This window comes from Anser brachyrhynchus (genome assembly GCF_964034855.1).
Source record: "Anser brachyrhynchus genome assembly, chromosome: 17".
Taxonomy (NCBI): domain Eukaryota; kingdom Metazoa; phylum Chordata; class Aves; order Anseriformes; family Anatidae; genus Anser; species Anser brachyrhynchus.
Genome location: NC_137710.1, coordinates 9,923,100 through 9,950,904, shown reverse-complemented (window position 1 = coordinate 9,950,904; position 27,805 = coordinate 9,923,100). Strand labels below are relative to the sequence as shown.

The following is a 27,805-nucleotide window of genomic DNA, read 5'->3' as shown; positions in this document are numbered from 1 at the left end:
TCTTGGCACTGCCACAAATCTTGTTAGAGAGTGGTGTGACGATCAAAAAGCAGGAGGATAAGGGTGCAAAAGAAACTGCCACTCGACATTCGGGTCCTTTCGCAAATTTTATTGCATTTTATTGCAGCATCTGCAACAGCCAGTAGTGAAGGTCTCATTTCCAGAACAGACACAGGATTCCTTGACCCTGACAACACAATCCCAGAGATGGGCTCTCCTCTGTCCCTGACTCTTCAATCACTGAAAGCCAAATGCAGGCACGATCAGTGGGATGTGTTTTCCAAGTCTCTGCTTTTTTATTTCCTTATCAGTAAACTGCAAAGCACTACAAGCAAGGGTGTGTCACATTGTATAGCAATGAATACAAAAAGTGAGGCCCTTTTCCCAAATTTTGTAATGGGAATGTGGAGTACTTGGAGACCTGGAGAGACAAGCAAATACTCAGACACACACCGGTTGGGTTCTCTGGGACAGGCACCACACTTCTTTGTCTCATCGGTACCAGAAACTTAGGAACTGAATCCCATTGAAACTCAGGGTTCCTCCTCTCTGACATGCAGTAAGTCCAGGCTGAAGACATGCTTCGTTGCCATTGCTGATGAAGGAGAACAGACCTGCTGTGGATTAGCCTACTCGTGCTTGTCTGCAGCTCTGCTTTCTTCGTCATGCTTTCTTGCAGTACTGGTACTTGCTGTATGTCCGAACAGAAGAATCTCAGAAACAACGTACAAAGCAGTAACTTTGGCTAGAGATGGCAGGTTATGTTTGGATGCTTCTCTAACATAGTGTCTCCTTCTCCCCAGGAATTTAATGTCCTTTATACCTTTCTCCTTCAAATGTGGCAATGAATATCCTCCAAAAAGAAATATATATATATATATATATAAAGACCATGCTACAGGTCACAGAAACATGGTCACAAGCAGCTCAAGAAAGCTGTAGTTTCAAAATATGAACAAAATAGTCCTTGAACAAAATATGGACTGGAGAGTTTGGTATTAAAGTCTAGTAACAATCATCAGGGAGCAGTTATTCTGCGGTAGGGCCGGATGTCCCTTCTTCCCACGGTGGTTCAGGCGGTTGAACTCCTCCATGATCTGCAGCATCGTCTTTCCTTTGGTCTCTGGCACCACCAGGAAAACGAAGACAGCCATGGACAGACAGTATGCCAGGAAAATGATAAAACAGAAACTACCAAGGCCTTCCTATGGGAAAAGAAAGGAGAAAATAAGTTCATATAAATTGATTTAGATATCTTTCTCTTATGATATGTGTTTCTGGTTTTGTATTCACTAAAACACTTGGTGTAAGTCCTGCTTGCAGCCACCTTGGGAACAGCACTGCGTGTTAAGGCAAGCTAATTCTCCTTTCTTGCCCTAGGGAGGGAAGCTGTATGCTCAGCAGGCATTGAATGTCATTGCTTGACAATTCAGAGAGGTGCTGAGCTACATTTCAGTTACTGTTCCTCTCTACTCCTTCTCAGTCAGTGCTAGACTGGGGAAGGTACGTTGTGCGTTAGCGCTGTCCCTCCTTGCACAGTCCCCAGATGTTAGGGGCTTCTGTTTCCCTGCGACTTATTAGTGCTGGGTGAGACCTCCGGGACAAATACAGGCATGGCCATTTTCCACGTCAACCCCAAAGGACACACAGGACAAGGAGGGAAAAGCAGGGAGCCCCTCGTGACACTCAGATGACTTCTGGCTGTGTCGATGCCTGTCACCCCTTCCGTGTTTGCCAGCGTTACTCTCAGGGTGCACAGTTAGCAGCATTTTGTCGGTTTGCTACACTTCAGCTACGTATCTAGGTAAAAAGCAAGAGACCATCAGAACTGCAGTTAGTGTGGGCTCTGTCCATTAAGTGTTGAAAAGGAGAAGCAGGCTCTGGGTTCAAGAAGGGCCGTACCTCTTCCTCCAAACAGAGTTTTAACACACCATGCTTTGCTTACCACAATGAAAGGGAACACAAGGCCAAGGAAGAAGAGTTGGATCCAGTTTGAAGCACCATTAAAAACATAAGCAGCTGGTCTGTATGACTGAATAAATATTTCTGTGGGCAGGAGGCATAATACTCCAGCTGAAAAAACATTGGAGAAAAAAGGAAAAATCAAAAATTTTGCAAGATGCTTCTGTAACTCATACTTCATATCACCATGAAAGTTGATGGCTTTATCTGACCTGGAAGTGTTTGAGGAGCTGCTTGCTCCTTCAGGAGAAAGGCATGCAGGAATGCGGTAGGAAATGAAATTTTAACTCCTACCACACGATGGAGTGCTCCAGGACCTGGAACATCTCCCCCCACTGAATCAGAAGCATAGACTCATGCCGGCTGTGGAGCAGCTATACCTCTCCTAAAGGCTGTGTGAGGAAGGCAGGAGTATATGAAAACATTCCAGTATGAAATACCAACCTGGCCCAATGCCAAAGCTCATGATGTAGATAAAGATGAGTACAACAGAGCAATATGGTACCCAGGAGAAAGAATCCTGTGATGGGAAACAAAAAGCAAATTAAACCTGAAAGTAAAATTTTATTCGTCCAGCTCCCTTAGAAACAGGGTCAATCTTCATCACTGGTTGGTATCATAAACATCTGTGTCCTCAGTTTCCACACACTTCACAAGGAGATAGTCTTGGCAGCAGTCAGGGCTGTATAAACCTATTGCCTTGAATCTGTGTGTACGTGGCTGGGAACTGTCAGTATGATGGTTAGCCCCCAGAATAATTCTGCTACAGCTGAAGAGTGATGTGGGGGAAGGGAAATAGTAATGATGTCTGCCACAGAATAAAATGGAAGATGTGATGCTCGACTCAAATGCACAAGTGAGGCCTTACCTGTAGTGTGAGCGTGACTGTGAGAAGCCCTAAAGCCACTGCCATCACTGTGTAGCTTTTCCACAGCAGTGTCTTCCTCCCCGCCCGCTCTACGAGGTAGCCCTGGAACCAGGAGGACACGCTGTCAGCTCCAGGGGCAGGCACGAGGAGGAGCCTTCAGCAGCCAGATCGGGGGGCTCTGGGGAGCTGGACCTGCCACCGGGAGCTGGTGCTGGGGCAAGCTGGGGAGATGCAGGGCTGTGGGGAGCATTGCATGGGCAGGGCAGGACCCGGGCAGCACTCTGCAGGCAAAGAATAGCTGGGAGGACAGCAAAGTGGAAACATTTGCACTGTTCATTGCCATGAATCTACATCCGAGAGTCCTGCTGAGAAAGGAGTTGGTTTTGCAGGATCAGTACAAAGTACTGCTGATTTGTTGCAGGAATTTCATTCCTGGAGCTCTATTTGCAGTAGTTTCTAAAGATTGAAATGAAACAGGCATTACAGCAGGATGAAATTCAGCTGAAGATCCACTTACACACAGAACCGTGGTGAGGATCTCGGTGACCCCAACTCCCAGGGAGACGTAGGGGGTTTGAGCAGGGGAGATTCCGACTTGTAGGAAGACATTGTATGCATAAAAGTAAACCTGGAAAGCACAGAAACGTGTGAAGGTTGTTCCTAGGTGGTTATATTTACACTAGTTTTGCCTTTTTTGACAGATAATAACTAATCAGGCCTTAGGAAAAGAAAATCTTGATTTCAGTAATTAATCCTCAATGTTTTCATGAGAGTCATTTGTGTAGAAGAGCTTTTTCTAGGAGCTCTGTTTCTAACTCAGTAACACATGGTCTTTTTTTCTTTTTTTCTTTTTTTGGCTTGCTTTTAGCACTGGCCTTTGTTTTATGTTACAGGTTACATAATTCCTTATCCTTTAGTGTCTCGTGCAGGACATGGAGCACACATCCTGTTTTAGTGTCTCATGTGCAGGACATGGAGAACTTAGAAATATTGACAGTACTTGCTAAGCAAATGGTCTAAATTATCTTTCTATTGAATCTTTAAAACTCTGCCGTGATTTCAATAGTTACTGTTTTTCCAGATGTAAGTCCTCCTAACGCAGAAGAAATTCCACCATGAATATGCTAAATTTATACTGACCCTTCCTGATATATTTACTGCTGCAAGAAAGGGGTAGAAATTGGTTTTATGAATATCAAAGTCTTTCTGAATTTGCAAAATTAATCTGATTTTTGAAATGTGTTATCATAATAGAGATGCCTTCAGATGACACTTGCTAAAACACAGGTCTCACCTTATCCCAGCTCCCAAGCTTCCATGGGAATAGATTATAATAAACACTGACAGATCCCCTCCTTACAGCCCCTGTTGCAATCAGCATTTTACTACTCATTGCAGAACTTACTTTTTGCTAAGGAACCGTGAACAGTCTAAAAAGCAGAGAGAAGTAGCATACGTACCACATTGACTCCAATTAACTGCGTGCATGCGGAGACGAGGAAGAGAGTGATGAGCTGCCAGCGGACAGCTTTGTCACGAAAAAGATCACAGACATGCTTAGCCTTCTCCCCACGGATGGCTTCTTGCTCTGCAGTCATGTCATCTATTTCGGCCACGTGGTCGCCGTCTCCCCAGAGCTGCTTCACAGCTGGATGGACGGGAAGAGAAGGTGACTCCTGGTCCACGCTCCCCAGCACAGACGTGGACTCAGGGAGTACGTCCTGCCTTGCAGAGTTTTATTTCAGCTTCAGGCTCTTTGCCTGTGTGAACGTCCTAGAGATCTGGGTTCAGCCTAGACGCTGACCCAGCTCATTGTGAACTGATTTTACTCATAAATCTTAAACATGACCTCACCACTGGCCAGTAGCTGTTTACAGGGTTTCAGTGTAAATCGAGCCTAAATTCTCACCGATCCTTCCCCAGCTCCCCTCCCGCTACACATACAGCTCTCAGGCATACACCAAAACAAGGAAAAACAGTTCCTATGATAAAAAATAAGTTACATCCAGAGTTCTCCCTCTTCATACTCAAAAAAGCCATAGTGGCTCTTTCTCTGTTCATGTCAGTGGCTGCTGTTAGGCTTGCTGAAGACCTGGGATGCTTGTGGATATGGCATGCTGGTAGGGAGCATCCGTTTCTTACACAGAGCCAGGGTGCACTGCATCCGTGCCCTGATTGCTCAGGGCACAAGCTCCGTGTGCTCGTGTCCCCCAGAGGATCCTGGCAGAGGACAAGGCAAATACTAGTGCCAAGACAGCTCTAACACCAAAGCAGAAGGGGCTGTCTTTTGTTAAAACTGCAGATGGTTTCAGAGCCAAAAGGCCAAGAGTCTCTTTCCCAAGTGAACATCTCTTCCAGGCTTCTGTGGGGCTTTACTGCATTTTCCACTTTTTGCTAAAATGAAAACTTTGCGGCCCGTTTCCTTACCTTTGATGCACCCCTCCTTGTCCTTTTTGTCGATGAGCAGGTAGCGGGGTGAGTCTGGGAAGAAGGGCAGGGTGAAAAGCTGCACGAGGGCAGGAAGCGCGTTTGCTGCCATGAGAATTGGCCAGAGAGCATCCACCCCGAGGACTTCTCTAAAACAAAACCAGCAGAGTGAGGGGAGCTGAGCATCGCTGTGCACTGGCCATGTGAGCACATGGGACACGGGCTGGTCCCTCGGCTCCGCTGCGTGTGTCCCGGCAGCTGTCACCGAGGGGTCTCCAGCATTTCTCAGTCCAGAAAAACGAAAGGGAGGAGGAAGGGGAGAGCACAATGCCGCTGCCTGCGGCACAGAAATTACACAGCGTTGCCACCTGTTGCTCAGCAGAGAGTGCAGCACCCTGACTGCATCCTGCAAGCCCCCAGAGAGGAGCACTGGCATGGCAGAGCACCCAGAAAGAACCTGCAGAGGCTGATCCCTCTGCTTCTGCTGCAAAGAGTTACCACCGAGTTACAACAAAGACAGGATCTGCGGGTTCCCGGCCTGGGACTGGCTTTCCCAAACAGCAGCTCTGAGTACACTGCAGGCAGAACGACCTGTGCCCGGGGACAGGACAGACTGCCTTCGGCACAGGACAGGCAGACGGGGCCTGGGCTGAGGGGCAGGAATCCACCATAGCTTTCTGGTTTTGCATGAGTGCCTGATGAGTGGGTGTGCTGCTTCTTGTGTGTTTTCAGGAAGGTTTGGGTTGATCTGACGCTCCCTGTTCCTTCTTAAAAAAAGTAAAAAGTAAAACTCATCTGTTAAAGGTTTTCATTTCTGTATTTTGATCTGTGTTTGCCAGGAAGCAACATCATTCTTCAGTATTAAATATTTGTATGATTTCTGTTTTCCATTTACTTAAGTCTGGAATTCATGCTGAGCCAATTTGGTCTGGCTGCCTAAGGTACCCTGAAAACACGTCTAAAAAACTTATTGACTTGCCTATCTGTAGGTTTGCATTGACATATGCACATATGTTAATAACAGAAGAAATTAAGTAGCTCTCAGACCCCCTTACCTGAGACCCAGAGCAAATCCTATAAACTTTCCGATGGCGATGGCAGTGGAAGCTGTTATGGCAATCACCCCACGCAGCTTCTGCGGGGCACATTCCCCAGCATACATGATGTGGATATTCAGACCCAAACCTGCAGCGACAAATGGCTGTGAGACGGGGCAGTACAAACTCCTGTCGGTCTGGTGTTTTGGAGGGGCAAGGCATATAGGGTTAGGCTCTCAGATGTATTTTTACAGGGCTGAATATGGGTCTGCCTCACATGAAATGTGTTCCCAACACCTTGGCATTGTGTCTTTGCTAAGAATTTCACTATGCAAGTATGTTCTCCTGGGAAGTCGGTACTTCATCAGGCTGGCCTTCTCTTACCATGGCTCCTCCAGGCACAGAAACAGGATTGCTGTTGCTCCCTTTAATCCCAGATTAGATGTCAGTGTATACTCAGGATCTCTTGTGTTTTATTTTATGCTTGAAACGAACAAGTTAACATAATCACACCATATATTCCATTTACTCAGTGAATTAATACTTATCCTCACTAAAATTTATTTATTTATTCATTTGCTGGTTATTTTCTTTATCCAGCTGCTCAGGGATCAAAACACTGATAGAGTATAACCTTCTGGGGCATATGGAAATTACAATTCCTGGCTTGAAAACCATTCCCTTGTCTGTAATGTGGAAGGCAGTGTCAGCCACAACAGCAGCGACAGAAAAAACTGAGGTTAGCTTTCTGTTGAATGAGCACGCTCCCTGAAATATCACATGCTTTGGCTTTTTCACAAGTTGGTAGCACTTTTTATATGGATTGGATGTGAAGGTAAAAAAAATGAGAAATGGAGCTGTCACACATGATTAATTTAATTATGTTTGTGTTTTCTTAGCAAAAAGTGCATTCAGTAATCAGGCACTCTTCAGAGTTTAGTGAAAATCTGTAATTTATGCAGTCAGACTGGTAAAACCTTGTGACCCTCAGTCACTGCTCTCCCAGGTATTTAATCCCATATGTAGAAATGTAAATTTACCTCCACAAACTCCAGCTAATAATCTCCCAATGAAGATCATCTCAAAGGATCCAGACAACCGGCTGAGTCCCATCAGAGCTGCGCTCAGCAGAACGGGGATGTTGGTGAGCAGCATGACCTTCTTCCTGGAATTCATTTAAATTAATATGACCATGAATACTGCCTGTGTGTCATTCACGGCTGGACAGAAGAGACAAATTATATCATGGTTAGACTGAGATCAGCTGCTGTGAAGCAAATGGGAAATGGGAAAATTTTGTCGTAGACTGAAAAGCTAGCTGGAGCTTTTCATGCCTACAGCACCACTTGCATGTATTCTTCTGGAACCAGTACCTACACTGAGGAACAGCCTTTGTGAGAAGGTGTCTGGGAAATTCATGTTTAAAAGGTATGCACTCCCCAAGTGGTTCCTCTGAACTAGACTGGCTTTGGAATTTACAAGGACCATGGCATGATTTTCCTTGATCATTGGCAGTTTTTACCATTCTCTTTTTTCACTGAACTGATCTGAAGTGGCCCTGGGCTGCTCACAGCACCACTTTACAAGCAGTATTTCTACCAAGAGACAAGCACTTGTTTTTGCAGGTGTTGGCATAATCAGAAAGACCAGTATAATCATTATTCCTACCTTCCATATCTAACAGACAAATATCCAGCAGACAAGGAGCCCAGGAGCCCACCGATGCTGTAAATGGACACAACGAAGGACCACATCAAAGTAATTATCTCTTCACTGGGAGAAAATCCATATCTCTTCAGCCAGGCCTCCCGGATGAAACTTTTGATGTACTTTAAAAAAAAAAAAGAAAGAAATTGACTCAATCAGCATGTTTGCTAATAATTGCACCACTTTTTTGCTTCTCTTACCTACTTACTTGTCTTGTTTGATACATTTCTATCAACACCTGGGCTGAAACCTTAGCCCCAGTGAAATGAAAGGGAATTTTGCCACTAACATTACTGGAGTCCATGTTTTAGCTACACAGTGCAATGAATCACAGTAACTATCAATATTAAATATCAATAGTGGGTGCCACTAAGAGGAGGACAAGTTGGTCTTCTGTTTATATGCTAGACCCTGACTGTTTTGTTACCCAGCTTTCCCCTCCATTCCCACTTGTTCCTCTTGTCCAACTTCTGCATCCTGCCTGATGCTTCGGGTGAAATTCACATTTGACTTCAGTTGACCTCAGTGAGGTCAGGATTTGTCCAGAGCTACAGTTCTTTGCTGCCCTGTTTCACCTTAGAGGCATTCACATAGACCTAGTGTGCATAGCCAAGGACCTGCTACAAAGCAGTCCCTGAGCACTGGAAAGAGCAGAACGTCCTGTGAACAACACAACTCGGTCATGGAAGCATGGCTGACTTCATAGATATTCCTCATCCTCCCCTTTCCCAATTTCGTGATACCAGACAGAAGTTAAAAAGCAATGAAACACAAGAGCGATGGCAGCTACTCTGAGAACCAGGAAGCCACAAGTCTAGTTTTGAGAGCAGAATGGAAAAACTAGTGACTGGAAATAGAGAGAGGAGTGCACGAGGACACTGAAATCCATGCTGAGAGCTCAGCTTTGAGCTGTCCGTGCTTACCTCGGCAGGAGAATTGATAATGGAGACCTGCAACCCATACTGGAAAGCTCCACCAATGCCCAGGACAAAAGCCAGGAGGAAGAGGTTGTAGCTCATTTTCTGGCAGGAAGAAAAACAGCAAAGGAAGCTAGTGCAGCTATTCAGACATGCCCCGGGTGTCCTGTTTTGCCTGTGGGAACTCTTACAGCTAGCACAGTGGAAGACCACAGCAGCGAAAGCACAGGGCAGTAAGAAATTTGTGGAAAGGAGAGAACTGCTCCCAGCACCCAGATTCACACTTCAGTGCTCCTGGCTCCAGCTTTGGGCAACTTAATCGGCGCTAGCATGGGATCACTAGTCCCTCCCACTCCCCATGCTCCGTTACGGAGAGTCCTAGCGGGGATGTGTCCAGCAATGATGGCATGATGCTGCACTTTTATCTCTAGAACAAATCGTATCCAAAGGCAATGCTGAGCAATAACTGCTAAACATTTACAAGCTGATTTCTAATCAGATGAATGTTATTGTTTCAATGGACATCAAATTTATCCGTGTTGTAAAACTGTTGGCTTCAGAGAACTCGGTTCTGAATAAATCTGGTATTTGGTGCGTTCATAAATCAAATGATGGCATGCTACTAAAGATGCCACACATCAGCATGAGACAGACCATCAGCAACAAAATCAGTAAGCCCTGTTCTACGTGCAAAATGTATATTGCACCTGCAGCAAATTTCTTAGTCTTATCTTCATTCTGTATCATAACACCGTTGCTTGATTTTTGTGTTGCATCTCTTGGGTAGCTTTGCCACTCTAATAGATTTTTAAATCAGGAAGACTTTAAAAAATATATTTATTTAATATTCATCCTAAAATTGCTCTTTAAAAACATCTTTGTTTTATCTTTTCTGTGTATTTTTTCCTATACCTCCTTGACAGGAAAAGATTGATTTCCATCCTTTGGTGTTTTAATCTTTCAGATACTTAGTTATTGATAACTCCTTTATTGTGGAGGACTTTTTCAGTCCTCTGGTCCTCCTCGATCTGTCAAATCATGCATCCTTGTTTTTTTGCTCTGCTCTGAACTCCCTTGGTTTATCTTCCTCTATCATGTATCAGGCATTAAATATATAAAAGAAGTGCTCTCAAATCCAGTTTTCTTTGCTTTCTAAAAATCATTCCTTGCAAGATATTTGATATCTCTCAATTATGTCTTCGTACTATTATTTTAACCACATTAGATTCAGATTTATTTTTCTTTCTGTACTTAACTTATGCAATAGGTCTTTTAGAATAGCAGAAAGGAAAAAAAATCTGTACTGAAAAAACCTATTTGGGGGAAAAAAAAAAAGAAACATTCTATTTGGGGGAAAAAAAAGAGAAACATATACCAACTTGCATGCAAAGGTAGTCATCTCAGCTTGCAGGCTAGGTCTTTCCTGACGCTTTCTTCGGATACGTTGGAAAAAGTCAGTCTATATATAGAGAAAGAGGAGCCCGAGATAATATTTCAACACATCGTTTCATTCTCTTTCAGTGTTTACACTCTCTTTGGTTTGTCATGAAGTTCTTGCTATTGGTTTGTCATTGTTGTGTTGGTTACTGATGAAACTGCCGGTCATTTTGGTGAGTTGTGCATTCATGCCAGGTCAGTTGGGAAGAGAAGCTCAAGCGACGGCTGACACAGAGCTGCAGGAGATGAGTAAAGGACAACGAAAAGGCACTAATGGAAACCAAAGTCCAGGGACCGGCACAAACCAGAGCGGACTGGCCTGGCCTCCCCAAGACATAGGTTGGGTAATCACTCATCACACCGAAGGAGAAGGTCCTGTTACTTTGAGCCTCACCACGGTAAAGTCTTCTGAAGCCTGACTGTGAAACATGACTAAGCCTGACTAAGCCTGTGCACTCAACACTTGGGTTGTGGGGTCAGTTGACTCTTCAAGGGTAATAGTCACTGCCCGAAAGTTCAAGTCTGTGTCCCTGTAACAGCGTAGATGCTAGGGAAGTTGAATGTCAGCTTTGCATCCTGACTGTAAAATAAAAAAATGACATCTTTACTTTTATCCATAATTCTCAAATCTCTCTTTATCTAGTAGTCTCCAACTTTTTTTCTGTTAAAAGGTTTTTACGAGCAAAGTCGAGGGGGAAAGTCCTTCTGCTGGTGAGTGGCTACACTTGGCAGTGCCCCAGGTGGGAAATCTATGTGTCTTCGGGGTCTGGAAGAATCCCAGCCAGACAGTCTGGGACCGAGCTGCACAGTGAGTGCGGGGTGGCTTGTGCAGAGGAGCGGGCTGAGGACTGCAGCAGTAACTCTTTTTCTCTGTTGCAATGGTTACCAATCGGTCCAACAGGGCTGGGTGACTTGTTTTTTAAACAACAATATGAACCATGAGTCTCTGAGAATCACTTTTCAAGATGTGTGTCTGCCTAATGCTTCGCATAAGAAAATTGACCTAAATGATTGACATACATTTTTCCAGTTTATGAAGGTGTGTTAATTCAGTAACAATTAACCAACTTGTTAAGTGCATCAATTAAAATGTAACCAATCAGATCAATTAAAATGTAACCACTGATTGTCTTTGCTTAATCAGTCTGAGGACACCTGATTTCAGGCCATAGTCAGAAAAAATGCCAGGATTTGGAATTAGTGTTTTCTGACGTGTACTCGCAGGATGGGGTCCCTAACTCTGGAAGTATTAAATGCCTGTCATTCCGCACCAGGCATGTGGCATATGGCCAGCTGCAGAAGGTGCCCATCCTTCCAGGGATCTGGGGAAAGCAGAAAAATGCTGACTTGGGGATTAGCCACAAAGGTGGCTGAGCTGAGGACCTCTGGATGTCGGAGGACTTCTCAGTTTCGCCCAGTTCTCCTCTGACCTGCACTTCCTGGCAGTTTGTGCCGGGCTCTCCCTCACCCAGGCAGTCTCTTCAGTCCATCCCCAGCTTCCACCCTGCATCTTCTCTACTGCCTTGCCTTCCCTCCTGTCTCCTGTCCTCTCTCTGATCCTCACCAAAGGAATGTCAGAGTATTTTGGTACCATTGTGATGGTACCAGCACTTTTTGCTTTGACCGTTTTACTCTTTCCACCTGCCCCTCCCTGCTCTCTCCAGACTGCACAAATGAAAAGTATCTCTGCATTTCCTAGCTTGCAGGTGTCTTGCCTCAAAATCCTGTTTGTTCCCAAATCTCAGTGTCACCCTAAAGCAGAGAGACGTGCTGTTGCCCATGTGTGTGTGTGAATGACTTCTAGCACCAAACACAAGTGAACAAAAATTTAGATATATTTTTCCTATGTTGTAAACTGTAGACAGTGAAAGATAGCTCTTGCACAGACTCCTCGTCTGAGAAATATATCTGCCTCTCCACTTGTGTCCAGCATGACCGTAATACGCTCTGGAAATGTTATGTTTACATTCATGCCATTTAAAAATGCTGTACTTCTATTAACTTAGTTACAAATATACAGAAAGAAACTTCAACTACTTATTTTGCCAATGTATGCATTCTTCTTTGCTGCAACCATCAGCAGAAAACCATCACCAGTCAACCTGATGCCTGGGAAAACCACATTAAATGAGAAGCTTTGCCCTGTTCTCTACTGGGCTACCTACAGAGGATCATCCATCTCTTTTCCAATATGCTCTGTGGAGACAAGCAAGAACATACTGCGGGGAATCTTCTCCACTTCCAGAAGCAGCAGCTGCCATAGGAGCTCCTCACCACATGCTAGCCTCAGCAGAACGCGGGTGCAAAATGGAGTGGGAGCCCCACAGGGTGCATCAGCAGTGTCTGTGCTCACAGTGTGCACATGGGACCAGAGAATTAGCTGTGCTTCACAGCAGAGGACTGGATGGCAAGAAACAAGCCGTGAAGAAAACCAGCCCAGAATAAATTGTCTGCAAACAATGCCCAAAAGTCAGTTGTATAATAAGCCACTTAGCAAGTACTAGAAGCTTTCTTCCTAATCCACCTGTCACATGTTTTTATAGCTGAAAATAATTAACTCTCACTATTGCTCAACAAGTAGGGGGCGATTTGAAATCACTTCATAACAGAAACGACAGGAGCACTGGGCAAGGTACTGAGGATTTCATCTGGCGTCTGAAAACAGAACTTAATCATATTAATTTTTGTGTTTGAGAACCCAGATTTAGAAGCAAAAAAAGGCTTCTGAGGTGTAAGTTACTGTTTGGGTGGAGAAGAAATACAGAAGATACTTAGAAGAAATTCGCTGAAGCATTGCATGGTGGTAATTGATGATACGAGAATAAGGCAGCAGTCTGTCCCTATTTAATATGGATTCTAAAATACAGATGTGTTATTTACTACTAAAAAGCTAGAACAGATTTTTAAACATTTGGGGAGATTTATTAGTTGATGTACATTATAAATCTGCTTTCCATAAGCAGCAACATAACTTATTTCCATAAGCACAAAGTTCCGTATAAGCAAAGATCTGGTGGTGTGTGGCAGGCTGATATGCTTCGGCTGCTAACTGTGGACCCTTCAGTGGGTGTATGGGTTTATCCAAGAACACCTATGAACTCGGGAAAGGAGGGAATCTATTTTTCATTCCTTTTTTTTTCTTTTATTTCTTTTAATCAAGGCCAATCTTAAACTCAGCCTTTGGGGCCAAATTTCAGATTTCACTTTGGGGCCAAATTTCAGATTTCAATACCTAAACACAGTATCCTAATTCAGTATTTAGGTACCTGGCAGTGTGGTCTGAGTCTCAGTGTTGGTTGGAAACAAATACTTCGCATTTCAACTCATGGAAGTGAGCAGCAGGATAATTTTTTAAGCTGTGTAGCAAGAAAATAGTTTATCAAGTGTTAGAGCATTCAGCAGGTGGAGAGGCGGCTCACTACAGTTTGTAACATCTACTGACGTCCTAGAGAGAAGTGATCAGATCCCTTGCCTATCTGTATTATGCTGCTGTCAGGCATTTCTCTGATTTACCTGTTTGAAAGTATTTAAGTGGAACCATCGTGTCACCCGTGACCTGTTTTTAACAAGAAACTTCCAGATGGTTTGTCAGGAAACCAGTCACTGAGAATGTCCCCAGGGCTGACAAAGGACAAGTCCGTGTTGGTGTTTCAGGCAGGAAGGGAAAGCAAATGGTGGCTTAGGAGGAGTTTAACAAACAAAGTAAATAAGTAATGTGGGCCTAACGGCTGCATTTTCTGCATTGCCCTAAAGTCTTTTCAAGGTGAACCTAAGAGAAATATGTTATCCCTAACCCTCCTCCTCTCTCCGTGTCCCTGCAAGAGAACATAGCCACTGCTGAATTTGCCCAGGTGCCATTCTCCTTCCCTCTGCTACAACACGGTGGATTTGATCTCCTCAGGGCCTTTATACAAAGCTGCGTGGCTCTGAGCTTTGAAGTTCCGTTTCCTGAACTCCTCCGAGATTTCCAGGAAGGACTTCCCCTTTGTCTCAGGGAGGAAGAGCCCGATGTAGAGAGCAGTGCAGACGCAGACCACAAGGAACGGGACGTAGCAGAAATGCGCTAGAGTTTTCTGAGAAGGAGGAAAAGAACAAGGCAGTGTTAGAGACACTCTGTGTGATGGTGAACAGGTCACTAAAGTCCTTTCCTACATGGACTAACTTCAGCCAGGGAGCATTTTCTGTGTTGCCTAGGTGCAAGAGCTCCCCACCACAGTTTGGGAGATTTGACACAGCAGAAAGAGTATCTCAAAATGTCTTTTTCTATCTTTCTGTCTCTACATAAGAGTACAGAATGGGGACCAACAGTAGGAAACGAGACAGGATTGCATATGGAGGATTTCTGCTCCCTTTTGCATCAGGAACCACCTTAGGGAATGGTGCCAGGGCCTGGAGGGGGAGTTAAATCACGCCTCTAGTCCCAGCCATTCCCAGCTGAGGACAGAGCAGGATATAGACCATCCGTGCCCCAAATTAATGCATTTCCAGCTTCACATCACAAATCACCTTATGGAACACAAGGGAAGTTTAGTTTAAAGGAGTTCTGATCGCTTCCCTGATAAAGGTAATTTTCACAGCAGTGCTGGCTTGCTGCATGTCTGCAGCTTGTGATATTCCAGGCCCCGTCTTGTCTCGTGGTCAGCAGAGAGCCTCTGCCTCGTACAGAACACTAAAGGGCCACAGGGGATGGCATCGCTGTAGGAACCCACCACAATGAACGGGAAGGCTGTTCCGACCAGAAAGAGGTTGAACCAGAGCAGGGAGCCACAGATCATGTAAGCAGCTGGCCGGGACATCTGGTCAAAAACCTCGGTGGGCAGAACTCCTGTTACACCAGCTGGAAAAAGAAATGGCAGGAAAGTTAAAAACACTGTACGTAATACTGTTGACCAAAACCAGGAGAACACATACTAGCAAGCAAAAACAACATGAAGTTTATGAGAAGAGTAGTAGATTATTATACACTAAATTATTCTCACTAGTCAACAGTGCCAGAACAAGTGGTAATAGAGATAAACTGCAGCGGGGAAGTTTTGGGTTAAATATTAAGGGCTGGCTAATTATTCAGACTTTCTCATGTTAGAATGAACTGCTGGGAAAGGTTTTGTAATCCACGTTATTGTCACCAGGATCTGACTGTGAGAACAGCTTATAATTAATTCAACCCTATGACACTGTAGGGACTGGGACAAGAAATTACTTCCAAGCCGTGTGGCATGTGACACTGGCAGCTTGGTTCTTACCTGCCCTTCCTTCAAATTCATGTCAGCAAACAGAGCCTCACATCTACTCATACTGAGCAAACACACACACATAACCCATGTACCCTGCCCCCAGGCACAGAAAGTAATGGGTTCTGCCAAGAAAATAAGTGTTAGTAGGCTAACAGACATGGAAATTGTACTTCCAGGCATCTGCTGCTTGCACACATCGCTAGAAGTCCGCAGTACCCAAAAGTTTCAGTGCAAACACTCAGGGAACTGACCTGGTCCAATTCCAAAGCTCAGGATGTAGGCGAAAATGCAGGCCATGCTGAGATAGGGCATCCAGCTGATCCGAGTCTCCAGCCGCAGGGAACAATGGAAAACCAGTAAGGACACTTACTGTTATTTGCCACCACTAAACACCCCAATCACATAAAAGGCACAGCCCAGCTCCATTTCCCTTAAATAATGAAGTGAAGTTTGTCACCTGCTGGCTTAGGGCAACCATGAAGACAACGGCCCATCCTGCCATGAAGATATAGCCCCCCAGCAGCAGTGGCCTCCGACCAGCATAGTCTATAATCAAGTTCTGCACAGCGTAACACAGTGAAATAAAGCAACACATTTAACATCTATTTACAGATTCCCGCCTGCCCCCTTCTGTCCCATTTCAATTCTCTGTGCCTGTCTCACTCTACAGCTGCTTCAAGGATGTTGTCCACTTCTCAGCAGAAAGAGAAAGGTCTTTCAGAGGAAAGGGTCTGCTGGCAGGAGCCAGGCAAGACGGGTGTTCAGGGGAGACAAGAATGTCCCAGCTGCACCTAAACCCTGCCACCATCTGTAGTGACGTGCAGCAAAAGATATATATATATATTTAATCTAAAGCTTTAAGGATATTTGGTGCCAAGAAGTGGCAAGCTAAGCGGCTAGAAGATTTATTTCTCTATCATGTTAAGTTTGCTTCTTGTTCTTGATGTATATTTTAGAGAGAATGATAAAAATCCAGGATGGCTGGCCCAGTGTGTCCCTGGAACGGCTGAGGTGCATGGGTCAGTGTGGTAATTTATTATCACAAACGCCAGGGTCTGAAGCCTTCAGTGTCCCTCAGATAAACTGAGGACAGATTGCAGGGCACAGACTGCTAGCCACAGCTTGTGGCAGGAACACTGGCCTCTGCTGCCGGAAAGAAAACTGAGTGGAGCAGCCAGAAGGCAAAGAGGCACTTTGCTATGGACTCCTCTGCTGCTGTTCTCCTCGTCAGCCTCTGAGGTTGCATCTGCAGTTGTCTGAATAAATAGTCACTCTGGTTGTAATCATAGATGTTCAACCACAAAGGCTGAGGATACACGAAAATGCCAATGAGCACAGATCAAAAGCACAGCTTCCATTTAGAGTCTTCCAGACATTTTTCAGATGATGCGGTGTCTTACAAAACACTGCCCCATTAACCCCTCTGGACACAAAAGCTGAGAACTGCCTGACTGCTGTGTTGCAAAGTGCTTCCCTGGGATGCGAGGCAATGTAAATCTGAAGCTTGTAATTAACAGGCTCCTCCCCATCAGCACGGCCTGCATGTCAGCAGCACATTAAGAGTCTCACACAAGTAACGGATGTGATCAGTTCACAGCTCCCCGTGCCGATGACAACATATGGGATTTTATCCTGAGGAATCCCAGCCTCCTGGAACACGTAAGCTGCATAAAAATACATCTGGGAAGAGAACAGAGGAGAGAGCAGTAAGGGAAGGTGTCTGAAGATGCATCCCGTTGTTTTTTCCTGAAGGACCATGCAGAGCACCACAAAGGTGCTGTGTCACACAGGCTATTTCGACAGCATCCCTCTGAAGCTCGCCATAGTGCAGAGGTGTACTTTGGGAATCAAGCATCTGAGATTTGAACCCTGATGTTGATGAGAAAGCCTTTCAAAGCAAGTGGTCTGTAAAAGCAAACACCCATATGATCTTAATAGTGCAGAGCAATTGGAAGACAGACTGCTAAATCCAGACTGCTCCCTAGAACAAGAAGTCTTCTCCATGACTGCCCATGTAGTAGATGCAAGAGGAAGCACTTACAGGAAAAGAAGGCTCTCATCAGCAGTGGAAGGCTGTTTCCTCAGCTCTCAGAAGGCTGCTGTTGTACATAGATTTTATCTTGTTTTCCATGGTTTATTGGCTTTTTCATTTAACTTTCCTCATTTCATCCAGGGCTGGATGCCAAAGGGTTTTTTCCTGCATACTGAATGGGCATTGTAACACAGACCTAGCGTCTGTACCCAGCTACCTTTTTATGCCACCTTTTTTTATACTCCAATTCAACTTCTCACTACTCTGTTCATGGCTTCTTCAGCAGGAAGATCTCCACAGGCAGAGCAGAGCACTATTCCTTCTTGTCCTGCAGAAGGAACGTTAAACCCAACAGCTCGTACCCATGGCTCACGCTAGCGCTGCGGCTGCCAGGCTGCTCACCGAATCATTCCCGCAGAGCTGCATGGCGCTGCTCAGCACGATGATGCTCATCAGCTGCCACCTCACAGCTGGGTTTTGGAACAGCTCCCAAGGCTTCTTCGCCCTCTGACCTTTAGCGGCGGCCTGTTCAGCCAGCATCTCTTCCAGCTCTGCTCCCAGGTCGCTGTTGCCTCTGAGCTTCTGCAGGGCTGCAGGGACAAGGGAATCAAGTCTCATCCCCTGGACTTCACCTTCAGATCACCTGCCTCTGCAGGCTGAAGGGTTGAGCAGTAAGTCATGGCTGCAGGAAGCTGTAGAACAGAGCTGTGATCATGGTGCTGCCTTCACAGATGTGGCAGGTTGCCATGCAGCCCCGTGAAGGGCTGGGGGAAAGGGACTGCAAATCCCTGTTGTTTGACAAGAGAGTATTTCCAAACAGTGCCATTTCGGCAGCCATGCCTCAAGCTCATATCTCAAGTGACTTCCCTGGGAAATGCAGGCAATTAAAATCTTCTTGGTACATGTTTCCTGGAAACTAATTCCAGCTGCTTTGTATATGGGGATTTGTATGCTACAAATCTAAGCAAATCCTTTAATATGAATTTGCTGCAGATTTTGTCATGAGCTCCCCAGGCAGTATTTATTTCACTTCACAGTTACAAAACATATACCCCGCTGTGAACTCAAGTTCCACCTTTTAACCTTACCTTTGTATCAAAAAAATATTTTGTAGGAAGATGCCTTTCAACTATCTTAATAGATCAAACATATTTGAGATTATAGCATGTTCTTCAGCTCGGAAGGAGAAGTGCTCATAAAAGGAACTTGATACTGTTCACATGTAAAAGTCATGACACCAATCTCAGGAGGTCGCAGCCTAAGTCCGTGTACAAAAGCGGGATGCAAAGAAGTGTACATTAATCTATGTTCAGAATTACTTTAGATATTCATACAAATGCATAACCAACCACTGCCTGGGCAGTGTTTAAGGATGCAGCAGCTAATGCAGTCACAAACATTGACAGCACCACATATCTTGTGTAGACCAATATGGTCTTCTGGTTTGTTATCCAAATACTGAGATGTATTGTGAGACTAGTGACATAGCTATGGTATTGGGCTTAAAGTTTTTATGTGCATCTGAGGAACCTGGTAGAGTCACCAACAGGATGTTTGTGTTGGAAGGAAACCTACATTTCAATTTGCCTTGGACTGAACCCGCTGGGCAGTATGTTACAAGTATGCAACCAGCCTTCTTACTGTGCATCTGCCCAGTCAGCAGATCTCGGGTGCTCAGCGGGGGGCTGACAGTCACCCTAAACTCACCAGAGATGCAGGATTCTCTGTCTCCACGGTCAATCAAGAGGTATCTGGGACTTTCAGGAAACCAAGGCAGAGCCATGAGCTGGATCAGGCCAGGCACTGCATTGCTAGCTAAAAGGAACGGCCAGCTCTCCTCCCCTCCTAAGAGCTCTCTGGAGAAAAATAAAATAAAACATAATTGCTCAGGAAATTTTACAACATCGCAAGAGCCCAGCATCCTCTGCGGCGTGTGAGCACTGAAAAAAAAAAAAAAAAAGAGAGGGGGAGTAAAGCAAAAAGGGGAAAAGAAAAAGAAGAAAGAGAAGAAAGAGAAGTATGAACTGGGCTTCTAGCTCTACATTACCTGAGTCCAACAACCTGCCCCAGCACCAACCCCAGGGCTGTAAAAGATGCGGAGGTCAAGGCCACAGCTCCTCGGAGCTTCTTTGGGGCACTTTCCGCCAGATACATGGGCTGAATGTTCATGCTTACACCTGAGCAAGGCAGACAAATGCTGGCCTCAGCTTGGAGACAGAGGAGACGAGGACAAGTGCAGTCAGCCACCTCTCCAGGTTGCCAGCTGGACCCTTCTGCTGGAGGCCATGTGATACTGATCTACCAGTGCTTATTATTTACCCAAACCTTTAATTTCCCTCTTACTCATTCCATAAGCTGCTAAACATACATTTGCATACTCATAAGTAGTAAGATGAAACCGAAATGTGGCTGGGCCTCAGTCCTATGGTCTTCTCAGCACCAAATCTGAGGTTATAAACGATGTTCCATTCTAGTCCCCCATTCTGGGGGTAAGGTCATATTTTAAGTCACTTGTATCAATCATTATTCCCTGGGAAGAGCTTCTATAAAAAATGTAACGTGGTACATGACCGATAACCTTCTTACAAGCAGAGAGGGACTGATTTTCACTCAGTTTCTGCCAGGGCTTCCCTCCCAGCATGCAGACTGCACGAGATACTAGAAGTTGAATTATTTTAATGTCTTGGGTCATTCCTATTTGAGTATCTTCCATTTCTAATTGATACTTGTTATCCTGTTTGTTCCATTGCATTTCTCACATTGCCATACCTGCATTCACGCCAGTAAAGAATCTGCTGAGCATTATCATTTCAAAGGATTTGGCCATTTGGCTGAATCCCGACAAGACGGCGGCTATGATCACAAAGACGTTGTTAACCAGCAGGGACATCTTCCTTCAGAGAGAAGAGACACAGTTGTGAGCTCAGATGGGTGCCAGGTTTGGTTCTGGGATCAAACCTTTCACGTGGCAGATCCAACCTGCCCTGCCTGCAAGCTCGGTGGAGTGCTCAGCTCCACCACAGCACATCCTGCTCACCCGCAGCCCTCCTGGGGTGCCCATGCACAGGTCAGCACTTCAGGGTGTTGTTAGCAAAACAGGAATCTGCATTAACAGAAAATCCACAGGGCTCACACAATTAGGGCCATCGCCAACTACCAGCATGACCATGGGGTGTCCCTGCAGAGCTGGCTTTAGACACATGGAAGGCACCCTGGGGTCCTCACCCAGGCTCACTGCTCTTGCACTCCCCATTTGAATGGGGAAGAATATTTCATTTTTTCCATCTGAAAAAGCCAATTTGTTGAAACAGGCACTTTTCATGTGATAGTATTCTTAGGAAACTTCTGTCAGAATGTTTTCAAGTGTCACAGGTGAAATTTCTGTCCAAAACCAGAAAAAAAAGGAAGTTCTCTTGACCCGTATCAGCCAGCAATTCTCTCTAGTCCCAGTGGGCTGCCCTACCTACTGTTAGGAATCTTTCTCTTATTCACGAATGGAATGATTTAATTGCTAAGTAATACAAGGTGAAACTTTTCATTGGATAAGAAAGGCATGTCCTTTCCAGATCTTCACAACCATGGAAAAAGTGGCTGTGGGAGGCAGTCCTCCAATCCCACCCCAAAGCACAGAGGTGCCTGTGTCAGCACGTAAGAGGAGCACACCAAAGGGATAGTGCGTAGAGGGAAATTCTTGGGGTGAGGAGGAAAGGAGGTAAAATCCAACTTCCTACTGGTTTACGTTGGTAACACCAAGGGTGTTTTTCTCTAGAGAACTGGGGACAGAGCTGGGTTTGAAAGACAGGAGAGGAGAGGCAAATGTTTTTCAGGTACACAAGCACAAAGGAAAAAAAAAGTGCCACGGGGCTCGTAATTCCTCTTCAACTAATGGAAGTTGCAAAGCATAAGGTAAAATCCATCACCCTCTTACCTTCCCAACATGATGGCCATGGGACCAGCAACAACAGCCCCGGCGAGTCCTCCCAGAGGGTACGCAGAGACGGTGAAAGACCAGAGCAGCAGGATCATGTTGTCCTCCAGGGGAACGCCCGTGCGCTCCTGCCAGGTTTTGTTCATGAACACCTGGATGTACTGCGAGGGAAGGACAGTGCTGTGTCACCACAACACAGAGAGAGAGGACGCTGGGAAGTGTAAGGGCTTCCTTATTCATATATCTGCTTATACTGTGCTCGTGCCTCTAAACCTCTGGCTGAAAATGGCCTCCAGTTCTTAGATGTGTTTTTAACAGCGGGCTGAGGGTGTAAAACCGTAGCTGTTCAAAAGTTGTACTTGGTTTATATCTCTGTGTAGCTGTCTTGGGTAATTTAAAAACATTTTAATGGGTCTGATTTTGAGTTTAAGGGCAAAATTCAATTTCATGGGATGCAGGATGGAAAATTTTAGAATTAGATTTGCTAAAACAATTGAAATGAGGCTTTTGAATAAATTCTTCTGACGCTAAATCCTGCACAAGGGTGGCTTAGGACAGCAAAGTCTCAGGAAGAGCCTCAGGGACCAGCAGGACTAGCAGTACTTACTGAAGTTGGAGCATTGATGATGGAGATGTTGTAACCGTATTGGAAAGTGCCTCCAATCCCAGCAGCACATACTGTCAGGATCAGGATCCTGCTCTGAAGCTGAAGAAGATGGACAGAAAACGGATGGCTTTCTTGCACAGAACAAAATGGCTCAGCAGACATTTGGCCTGGTCACGCTTTGAGTAGCATGTAGTGAAGATTAGAGCAGGCTACAAATGATATTGTGTAATGGGAGGTACCAAAGACAGAAAGAAAAAAATAGATTTTTAAAATCTATGGCTCTCTGTACAGCAAAATGATATTAATAATCCATTGGATTAATAATCCAAAGAATCTGGGACTGCTTTGGGGCCAAGAGTATCTTTCATATAATATTTAACATATATGCTTACAAAAAGTCAGTGTAACAACAGTAAATACTGGTACAGGCTGGTGTTACTCCTTCAGTTAATTCAATTTGTTACAAAAACCTGTACTCACATGATGAATTATTCAAGAAGCATTGCCAAAGCATAACAACTTCTGAATCATTTCTACCTAAGCCTGGATGGAGTTTCCCTGGAGTATAAGAGATTTTCTTATGGCTATTTATACCCGATGCACTTCTGGTTCATTGGCATGCTATTTCTTGTACCTTTTTGTTGCAATTATACATCCTTTGTCCTTTTGTTTTAGTTTAAAATAGAGTGCCTTTTCTATGCTGCTTCACATTTTGTACAGAGCAGGCAATGTCTTTCTGCCAAACTTTCTCATCACACAGTTTGTTCCTACAGGTTTTTGTGTTTAGCAGGCTACAGTTGAGTATTCAGCAAGAATATTTTCTACACTTTCAGTGTTAGATGTGGGTGAAATATGTGGCAGATGTGGTCCTGTGTCATGTGTTGTGTCTCCTTGAGGTCACCATTGGTGTTGCCCATTGCTTATACTACATTTTAACGGAGCTGCTTCATGGAGCATCACAGGATCAGGGCGTTGGGGAAGTCTCTTGCCTTTTGCAGGGTGTAGACAAGCTGTCCCAGCTGGCACAGCATGGGAACTGAGAGCTCCCTGGCAGGCTTGTGAGCAAAAGACTTTCATTTCCCCCCCCCTCGTAGCAGGATGCCCCGAAATTATAGCACAGCTGGGTGTTCCACATCACAACAACACTGCGGCTAACTGTGACAGGGACACTGTATAGAAACTTTCTAAACATTTTTGTTGATCTCTCCTCCTCTGTTGCATTTGTAAGTCTCGTGTCATTCTTGCCACCGTTGCCTGGACACTTCTGTGTGCCTGACTGCCCCCAGATGGACCGACTGCCTCTGTAGAGGAGCACAGCCGAGTGTCAGCAGCATCGTGCCTCCACACTAAACACCTCCATCCTCACTGCCGCCCCACCACCAGTCCTTGTCAGTTCACACCTATTTCGTGCCTGCGCCCACCTGTATATGAGATATCCCATGTCTCAAGACCACTCTGAGCCTGCTGGGGACACCTGGCCCTTAGCCACACACCTCCTGCCAGGACGGCCTCTGCCAGCCCCCTGCTTGCAAACCCCTCCCAGTGGGACAGCTCTGCAGGGTGACATGAGGAGCCCATGCTCAGGCTTGGCTGTTTGCCACCAGCGCGGGTCACCTCAGGCAAGATTTTGTTTTGCTACATGAATATGACTCCACTGGCCCTGGGAAGAACTTAGATAAGCCAGTTCGGGGAAGCCCTCTCTGCTCTGCCTGCTCGTTTTCCTTTCAGAGAGCCATCTACCAAAGAGAGGATTTTGCCTAGTGTCCCAATAGTTTTTTTAAATTGCAAATTCAAATAATCGTAGATTTTTCCTTTCCTCAAAGCCTTTGCATGTAAATAACTTCCATAGCAGCCTGAGACAGAATGTTCTCCCCGACAGAGGAGAAGCCAGACTGTTCCAGCCCTGCAGCAAGAAGAGGCTGAGCTCTCTCTTGTCCCAGTTAGAAGTGGGTACGTTTCACTTGCTCGCACTTCCCTTAGCCACGCCACTTCCCTGTCTCATTACTGAAACCAGAGCTAAGGATTGTGCACCTGATTCTGCTTCTGCTTTTCCCAGTTATTCCAGTTCTCCAAGTAAGAGAGATTTCCTCTCCCCCCAACAGCACATTTCTTCTTTTTTAATCACAGTGTTTACGGATAAAACATTCCTGCTAATTTCCCTGTTTTTGTTGTAGAGTGCATCACCTATCAGGTCCAATATCACAGCCTTCTTTCACAGCTATCAACTAAGGGAAGATGGTTTGCTGCTCCTTGAGGAGCCACCAAGCACTTCTGAACTCAGAGCTGAGCTGTATTACAGATTTACCTTCCCAAACCTTCCTTAAAACCTGCCTTCTGCACTATTGTCCTGGCAGGCAGCTGCCACGAGAGCCACGAGTCTGTCAGCTTTATCCCAAGGACTGTGATGAGCTGGACAAATAATTCTACAGTAACCTGTTAGTACTTGCACAGCCATATAAAAACTGGGGGAAAAAGAAAAATCTGTCAACAATAATAGTAAAATAGATGGCTTTTACCAGTCTCTGCAGCTTGTTCATCCTCTTTGGTAGGTTTTCCTCTGTCTGCCAAAGCCTCTGGTGCTCTCAGCAGTGCTCTAAGGGATTATTTAAATCTCCAGCATAGGAATGTGTATTGAGTCACCCATTACATTAGGATAACACACTTGACTTGGCAGGTGTCTTGCCAGCTGATTTACATTCTCTAAACGGGGCTGCATGTTCATTAGCAAGACAGCTCAATTAATTTTGTTGAAAATACAGGGTAGTTCGGGGAAATGTTTCTGCAAGATCCAGAGCTGCCTAAATTCCTGTTGAAGGCCAGCACGGTTTACAGCATGAATTCCCTCTCAAAGCGTCTGACATGGCTGCCCAGTAGTGTTTGTCCAATTATATGTGATCGAAGAAGTAAGCCTGAGCTATTTTTATGACCACACTTGTCCCGGAACTCAATCTAGCATCTGTAGGACAAACCAGATCATTTCCCTTGGTCCTGACAGTGGCAGGAACCAGCCCCAGGCCCTTGAAATCCCCTGTTAGGCCCTGTTAGGCCCTTCGCTGTGTTCCTGCCTGCGTCCTGTAACGCAGGGGTGAGGTGCGTATGGGAGAGGAGGCTGCTGGGGGGCGAATGACTCCTGAGTATCGGATCAAAACGTTCTCAGTTCCTTTTGAGCTGTCACAGCCTCTCACACAGTGCTGTTCTGCCGTTGTTTAAGCATCTCTGTGCCGCTTGTGAGGGCAACTGGGGCTGCTTGTACCACAGAGTATGGGTGTTTCTGTGCTCTGCGAGATATCAATCATGGAATCAACAGAGCTTTACGTGAGTATGGCCATGTAACATGCTTCACATATAACATGCTTTACATGAACAGAGCTGTTCATGGAGGCGTGGTGGAGGAGTCTCCGTACAGTGGATTTATGTCACACCCTGGGAGTACAGAATTGAAACTCAGCTCTGTTTGAAAACCTTGGTTAAAAATTAAAGAGCTGTATGCAGTGGAGGCACTCCTTTTACCTCTGAGAGGCTCCAGCTAAATTCTAACGAGTAGAAAAGGCTTCATTGCATGGCTATTGTGGCATTTTCTGTGACCTTTCATCTTTGTCTATTGGCTTATCTTTCACTAGGGTGGGAGTTTTACACTCTTCCCTTGTTAACTACCCATCATTTCAGCAGGCCGGGGTAGCTGATAGGCCCCGGTAATGGCTCTGGCCGATGTGGTGCTGGTTATTGCTCCAGAAATGGCTCCCTGTGCTGTGTGAGGGCTGCAGTAACAGCAATGCTCGCTTCTTTCTGTAAGACACCTCCCAGGCAGTGAGAAATGGTGTATCCTGATCGGTCCTACAGACAGGGCCCAGTGGAGGCAGAGGCATACTGCGTTGCCAGCACTGATAGCAGAAGGGCTGCTTCACGTAATATCTATATCTATATGTTACATCTATATCTATATCTATATATCATAATTTCTATATCTATATGTTAGGTGTAATCATGTGTTTTAACATCCTTTCATCGTGCAGAGTGCAATTCATGTGGGGCCTGACAGATTTCAAAGTATGCAGAATAAGTATAACTTACTTTAAGCACTTCTTTGTCCCTAGCCAGGTTTTACTACACTGAACAGAAGCACAAACCTGTTCCACAGCAGGGCTGGTTCCCTCCGGGGAGATGTTAGCACTGGGTGCTGCATCAGCTTCAGCCACTAAGCGGCAGGAGAAGCCCAAGGTTTCCTACTTCAGGCTCAATCCAAGTGCCAGCAGCTGGCTGCCTGTGGTTTGTGTCAGAGGTGACACAGAAACTTACACAGGTTTGTGGTTTGTGTCAGAGGTGACACAGCAACTAACAGGTTCCCAAATGATAACTTGTTCACTGAGGAAACAGGATATGTAACTGTAAAAGTCAGCAGCCACTGCCCCGTGGTAAAGGCAGCACGTGTCGATAACGGTAACGCATTCATTCATAAAAGAAGGAGCTCGTTTCTTTCTGCTGTCCATTCAGAATGAGACCAGGTTTGGGTACATCTTTTCCAGGAAGAAAAACACATAGTCCGTATTAGCCATGAGCTTCCTCCTTTTTCCGAGCATCTTATAAGCAGGAATCACCTCGTGTGTGTCTTTGTCCCCTTGGGTGATGGCATACAGGAGTTCCAGCCTGTGGCTTGCAGGTGGCACGTCCCTGGTTGTTGTGGACACTGAGAGGTGTCCTGGGAGCCTTTGAGGCAGGTGGGGATCGCTCCATTTCTAGCTCCCTAGATGGAAGCCAACACGTCAAAGCATGTCTCTAGTTGGATAGGAGGCAAAGGAATGCAGCTCACCCAGGCAGTGTGGTCTCCATCCATACCCTTGGGCCCTTACACCATGAAGTTGATGCATCCTTCTCATTCCTGCTGCATTCAAATAAAAATATGTCTTTCTGCAATGGCCTGGTCAAGGGCTGCCTGTTTAGAACAGCGCTTTGTCTTGTTTTTCCAAGGCAGATACGTGCACATTCTTCTATTTAACAGAAGATAAAGGCCATATTGGTCACAGTCCAAAAGAAATCCTAGAGGTATGTGTTTGCAGCTTCTGCTGGGCATCCCAAAGGGCTTTCTTCAAACCCCTGCTTATTTCACCTCTGCACCTGAGCTGTGCAGAGCCGCTCTCTCCAAAACACATTCCCCTCCAGGTGCTGGCGGAGGCACCTCCTGCAGTCACTCAAGCTCCTGACTTCGCAGGGGGCCAGCAGGTCTCCAGTGCTACCGCGGGGACCTACCACCCTCTTCCCTCAAATACTTTCTCATTGAACTCAAACCTGTCATAATTAGGGGAAATCTGATGCCATGAGCACGGGAGACCAGCTATTTGGAGAATGTGACGGCAGTCTCTGTGCCTGTAATTACCTGGCTGCAGCAGCGAGTAGTAACCCTGCCAATAGGAAAGCCTATCAACACGTGCTCTTTGATCTGCCGCGCGCGGAAAGGCTCCTGGACTTCACTGGTTTCACCCAGGATCCTCTGGACCGACTGCAAGAGGAGGAAAGGGGCCCCGTTTCCATCTGCGGGGCTTGGCTCCATGGGATGAATTCCCCCTACAAACACTGCACTCACAGGACAGTCGGAGCTGTTCCCTGGCTGGGTGTTGGCCGTCTCCCAGGCTGTAGCCGGGCTGTTTCTGCAAG

The 27,805-nt window shown here is 45.6% G+C and overlaps 2 protein-coding genes across 6 annotated transcripts; both read right to left on the bottom strand.

Annotated features, from left to right (window-relative positions):
- Positions 1 to 91: 91 nt before the first annotated feature.
- Positions 92 to 12,423, bottom strand: LOC308179574 (solute carrier family 2, facilitated glucose transporter member 11-like). The gene is made up of 12 exons (XM_080559956.1): positions 10,298 to 12,423; positions 8,925 to 9,023; positions 7,963 to 8,123; positions 7,335 to 7,459; positions 6,313 to 6,442; positions 5,258 to 5,406; positions 4,291 to 4,478; positions 3,348 to 3,458; positions 2,831 to 2,932; positions 2,407 to 2,482; positions 1,946 to 2,073; positions 92 to 1,205 (listed from the first exon to the last, which is right to left on the bottom strand). The coding sequence occupies exons 1-12, from the start codon at positions 10,301 to 10,303 to the stop codon at positions 999 to 1,001; spliced, it is 1,482 nt and encodes a 493-aa protein (XP_080416082.1). The 5' UTR covers positions 10,304 to 12,423; the 3' UTR covers positions 92 to 998.
- An 832-nt stretch (positions 12,424 to 13,255) lies between these two features.
- SLC2A11 (solute carrier family 2 member 11) lies at positions 13,256 to 27,433 on the bottom strand. Of its 5 annotated transcripts, XM_080559950.1 has the most exons (12): positions 24,673 to 27,433; positions 22,157 to 22,255; positions 21,550 to 21,710; positions 20,391 to 20,515; positions 19,669 to 19,798; positions 19,329 to 19,477; positions 18,024 to 18,211; positions 17,159 to 17,269; positions 16,047 to 16,148; positions 15,841 to 15,916; positions 15,065 to 15,192; positions 13,256 to 14,428 (listed from the first exon to the last, which is right to left on the bottom strand). In XM_080559950.1, exons 1-12 carry the CDS (start codon positions 24,691 to 24,693, stop codon positions 14,228 to 14,230), a joined length of 1,491 nt encoding a protein of 496 aa, XP_080416076.1. In that variant the 5' UTR covers positions 24,694 to 27,433; the 3' UTR covers positions 13,256 to 14,227. The 5 variants fall into 5 exon arrangements, with proteins under 5 accessions (XP_080416076.1, XP_080416075.1, XP_080416079.1 ...); XM_080559949.1 differs by lacking the exon at positions 24,673 to 27,433 and having other exon boundaries at positions 22,157 to 24,633; XM_080559953.1 differs by lacking the exons at positions 19,669 to 19,798; positions 20,391 to 20,515.
- Between the last annotated feature and the right edge of the window lie 372 nt (positions 27,434 to 27,805).

Bases quoted from the DNA above. Each gene is read 5' to 3' on its own strand.
- LOC308179574 (XM_080559956.1), bottom strand. The intron at 7,460-7,962 runs GTAGGAATAATG...AATGAATTCCAG, and splicing joins TTGTCTGTTAGATATGGAAG to GAAGAAGGTCATGCTGCTCA. The intron at 1,206-1,945 runs GTAAGCAAAGCA...CTTTTCCCATAG, and splicing joins TTGTGTTCCCTTTCATTGTG to GAAGGCCTTGGTAGTTTCTG.
- SLC2A11 (XM_080559949.1), bottom strand. From the start codon at position 22,318: ATGTCTGCTGAGCCATTTTGTTCTGTGCAAGAAAGCCATCCGTTTTCT. The intron at 15,917-16,046 runs GTGACAAACTTC...CTGCGGCTGGAG, and splicing joins TGGTTGCCCTAAGCCAGCAG to ACTCGGATCAGCTGGATGCC. The intron at 15,193-15,840 runs GTCAGTTCCCTG...TTCTTTTTCCAG, and splicing joins GAGCTTTGGAATTGGACCAG to CTGGTGTAACAGGAGTTCTG.